The sequence below is a fragment of the Solanum stenotomum genome, unplaced genomic scaffold (genome assembly GCF_019186545.1).
Source record: "Solanum stenotomum isolate F172 unplaced genomic scaffold, ASM1918654v1 scaffold34725, whole genome shotgun sequence".
Lineage (NCBI taxonomy): Eukaryota > Viridiplantae > Streptophyta > Magnoliopsida > Solanales > Solanaceae > Solanum > Solanum stenotomum.
The window spans coordinates 16,419-21,186 of record NW_026033101.1 but is presented as its reverse complement, the minus strand read 5'-3'; the positions used below and the strand labels follow the sequence as shown (position 1 = coordinate 21,186).

The 4,768-nt window shown below is 35.5% G+C and overlaps 1 protein-coding gene across 1 annotated transcript in view; it reads right to left on the bottom strand.

Annotated features, from left to right (window-relative positions):
- Nucleotides 1–3,444: 3,444 nt before the first annotated feature.
- Nucleotides 3,445–4,768, bottom strand: part of LOC125852396 (probable leucine-rich repeat receptor-like protein kinase At1g35710) — a 7,899-nt gene continuing 6,575 nt past the window's right edge. The window contains exon 2 of the mRNA XM_049532134.1: nucleotides 3,445–3,534. Within this exon, the coding sequence (XP_049388091.1) occupies nucleotides 3,445–3,534 (90 nt within the window). The remainder of the gene's footprint in view (nucleotides 3,535–4,768) is intronic.

The window sequence follows — 4,768 nt, the reverse complement described above, 5'->3', positions numbered from 1 at the left end:
TTTATTGAAAACTATTAAGGGGGTTCGAGGTTCCTATTAATATTCTAGGAAGGCTTTTAAGGCACCTAGAATATCCGCTAATGCGGTTATCCGACAATTAATTTATTTGGCTAAAAATTGTTTAACTTGATTTGACCTGAATTGAGCAATTTTATAGTTAGAATCGTTTTAAAGAAGAAAGGAAAAACTGAAAATACTAACTAAGTGAGATATATTTTTTACAAAAAATCATTCTTTATGTCTATTTAAATATGAACGATTTTCGTTAAATTATTAAAACAAAACGGGCGTCTTTCGGGGATTTGAATTTTTCAACCTTAAGACTAATAGCACATATTAACAAGTAAATAAACATAATAAAATGAATAGGGAAATAGACTTGGGCCCAAATCTGGTTTTCCTGTCCTCCTGGGCCAGTATTTGGGCCTATTTTCATTTTGGGCCCTCGGCCCATCAAAATCATTTGTACCTGTCCTATTCTAACATACTAAAAATATTTTCTCTTTGGGCCTTAGGCCCAATTCCTCCACCTGTCCTAGACTAACACATAAATAACAATTAAAATGATATAGGGCTTAGGCCCAAAGTAACAAAATACAATTATTTGGAATTAAGAGTGGGCCTTTGGCCCAATCTTTTTAATTTCTCGATCTGCTGCATATTCTTTCGATCCCGAAACCTGTTCGTCAATTTTTATATCTGGCTGACTCAGATAGAGGGAATTTGAGCCTTTATAGCTCTCCCGAAATGCAAAGGGAATGATGGGAGATCTTGGCGAACTCGAGTAGATTTCACATGCAAACACAAATACAGATCATAAGTAACAATTCTTTGATTCAATATGGAAAAATGAAGAGGAAATAATGACATAAAATGTGTATGATACTATCTAAAATCTGAAATATCACCAGAACAGTAAGAAAAATAATTCTCATCTAAAGACTAATTGCAACAGGAACCAAGTAATTTAGGCATGGAGGAATATCACTCTCCAAATACAATTAAGAACCAACAGACAATAAGCGATAATGGCCAAACCCCTTCATTAACTAAGCTTAAAATCCACATTGCAACTCTTCCAACAAATTTCTACCTAATCAGACTAACTAAGACCAATTACAGTATAAAGAGAGGGAATCATGGGATAAAATCATGTAGCATTGAGCATATCCACAACACTAACATCTGGGCAGTAACAAATCTTGCAAAAAAAAAATAAAAAATGGACAAGTTGAGAGATGACATAATAAAATAAATTTGGAGCAAATCAAAACAATCTAAATGTCCCAATCATCACCGTGCACTTCTTGTACATATTTAAAAATATGAATGAAGTCATATCGTCCTAGAAGAGGTTGGCTAGAAGGATTGTAAGCAACAGGAAGACAAAATGACAACATGCTATTCAAAACTTCCTAAAGAAATATTAACCGCAATTTAAAACGAACGGGTTTTTTTTTAAAAAAAAAGAACAGGACAGCGAGATAGGACAAACACAGACATGCTAAGGTAGAGAAGGTATCGTATATTTAGAGGAAATATATAGCGGCAACACGTAACACAAAAGAGTATAGAACTAAATGGACAATAACACCAAAGCAAGCAGTTTGTATCGAATAAATAATTAGTAACAACCTCCACATCAATCAGTTTTCAAGACTTGTTTCGTTTTTTTTTTTTTTTCCGAAAAGAGAGTGAAAGAAAACATAGCTTTCACTACCTATAGATAAGCAGACCAGCAAACGAGAGGCAAACGATATGACAAACTCGAACAAAGGAATAAGAGCAATAACACATCCGCAAGGCAGCAAAAAAAAAAAAAAAAAACCTTAGCTCACGATAAGATCAAACCATAAAATCAGCCAAGCACACATGTATTGTATTGATATCGCCACCCAACTAATGTCTAACAACAAACAGCTACATAATGAGAATTGCACGACATTTGAAAATGTCAAATAGAAATAGAGGAAAAGACGAGGAGAGTAATAGGACGGAGGAAACGTTACCTTTCTCTGGGCAGCGACTAGGACAACCACGAGTTAGAGACGACTAACTTCCGCCACGAAATTCGAATGCAAACAGAAGTAAGAAACCAGAGCAAGACTTCGAATCTCGAGCAAAACTTGAATGATTCGATGGCAAAACAGAGTAGAGATGTGGTACTCCGATCGAAAAACTCCAATGTTTTCTGCCTTAACGTTTTACTATATATATATTATATCTAATTTCTGCTTGGGCTGCTCTCAGTAATTTGCTCTAGGAAAACTTTTCAACCCAAAAAAAAAAAACTCCTCTTACAGTGAATAAAGAGGAGTATATATCAGAAAAAAAACTCGGGCCCCAATTTTTGGGGGGGAAAGGGGCTGATTTTTCAGGTAAGAACAAAGCCTATTTCTTAAATTCAAATTCAAAATCCTTTCACCCTTTTGGTTAAACATCTTTTTCCCTAAAGTTTCAAGCCATTCCGGAAGAGGAAAGGAGAAATGGGCGTTTGGGATCGATCGATTGTCCTTGGCAAGCGACGTGTCTCGATCCCACATCCTCAAGGACGACCCTGTGCTGCTACAACAGCTGCTGCAACTGCACTGTTCTGGGGGAACGTGAAGGAGACGACAAAGAGGAGCAGCGTACTGCGTTTCTCATTGCTTTTCGTGAATTCACCGTGTACTTGGACGTGTGTTGGGCGTCGTTTGCTCACGGTTGCTGATGTCGTTTTGAGCCACTATTCACGCCGTTGGGATTTGAAGATGGGTCGGGTCGGGGAAGTGGACTGGGTATTGGGTCAGGTCAAAAGGGGCGGGTCGGGGAAGTGGACTGGGTATTGGGTCAGGTCAAAAGGGGAATTAAATGAGTGTGGGCTGGAGGGATTGAATTAAGCTGATAATTGGAAGTGGGCCTGGGTTAAAGAGGGAATTGGGTCGGTTGGTTGCTGAAAAATTGAGAGTAGAGGGCCCAATATTTTAGTTTCTTTTTGTTTTTGATATGGCCAAGTGAATCACTAATTTGGCCAAGTTGAATTGTAATTGGCCAATTGAGATTACGAATTTGACCAAATTGAACTTGTTTGCAAATTCGGCTAAAGATGAATAAGATAAATTAATATAATTAATTCATGAGCTTCTCATCTTAACAAAAATAAAATAATTAATTCCACTATAAACCAATTGATTTTCTAAATTAACCGTGATCTAAATTAAACTAATTTTAATATAGTATATAAAATAAAATATATCTATGAGACATACCGATTATATCTATAAAACCATATGAAATATATTTACTATTTATAAATTATGAAAATCGACCAAGATCACTTGAAATGACTTTGAAAAGTATTTGAATTTTATAAAACTAATTATTCTAAATCGTTTGAAAATTGAGAAGCTCGAAATTAATTATTATCGGGAAGGGTCAAAATCGGGTGTCAACAAGCTTATAAAACTAAAAATCAAATCCAACATCATAAGCTGCAACATAGGAAGAACCAAATCCATTACGCCAATGTCTTCTTATTCTTGGCATCTGAAAAAGCTGGAAAAAAAAAAGTGAGTTAAACAACTATAAATTTTTTGCCTCTGTTATCACAGTTTCCAATCGATTACTTGTTGTTGTTCGTCTTGTATTCCTAAGATACTTAAAACAAAACTTTGAAGAACTTGGTAAGACACAATAAAGTTTAAGAACATTTTCACAACTAGAAAATTAAAACTAGTAGAGAAACTAGAATCAGAAACAAATTAGATAAAATATACGAAATATTTTTTTCTTAAAGAAGAATTGTTGTCAATCTGTGTTTAAAGAATCTTACTGATTTCAACAAACTTTGCAGAAACACGAAGTTACCAAAGTTTAATGAACCAGTGAAGAACAGAAGAACATAAATTAATTCACAAATCTAAAATCTGTAACACATACTAGAATTTGGAAAAACAGAAAGAAGATCAAGCCCACTGAATGCACAGTGTCCCCTTAAGGAAATTATTCCCCTCTAGTATCCGAGGTTTGATTTGGAATATGTCCTCCCAGGATAGAATGATTTCAATCACCAGTGTATTGATACCCAAAACGCTGGTGTCAGCGAGCCACTCAACGGCAGTAAAGTACACTTAGAATACTAGATTTAGTACTAGAAGAAGAAGTTCAGAAAAAAATTCTCTCTTAAAATGAGAGGAAATCCCTCAATTTTATAGAAAACAAAGGGTAGTGTGAAAAGGTTCTTATTGTGCCTTACCGGAAAGGTCACAAACCTTTGGAAAAGTCACAATCTTTCGGAAAGGTCACCACCTTTCATAAAAGTCACAACATTTCATAAAAGTCGCAAATTTTCATAAAAGTCGCAACTTTTTATAAAAGTCACAACTCTTCATAAAAGTCGCAACTTTTCATCAAACTCACAACTCTTTATAAAAGTCGCAACTCTTCATTAAAGTCACAACTCTTCATTTTCCATTCACACCTTTTAAAAACCCAACAATCCCCCGCATGAATGGGGAATGACTCCAAGACAAAGAAACGGACAAATATGTGTACTTTACAAGCAAAAATTAATTGCATCTGGATAAGTAGGTTTCCCCTTGGACTTTCCGTAGTGAACATATGTCGGATATACTAGGTCAATCGGTGGATGCAATATCTTTGAACCGTCAAGCTTTGGTGTATACCTAGACAACCATATGTCACACAATTAACCCTTTACCGTTTATGGTTCTTACGGTTGTGTTCGTTTCAGCCATGAACACCTCCTGGTTTCATGAGTGTATAGAGA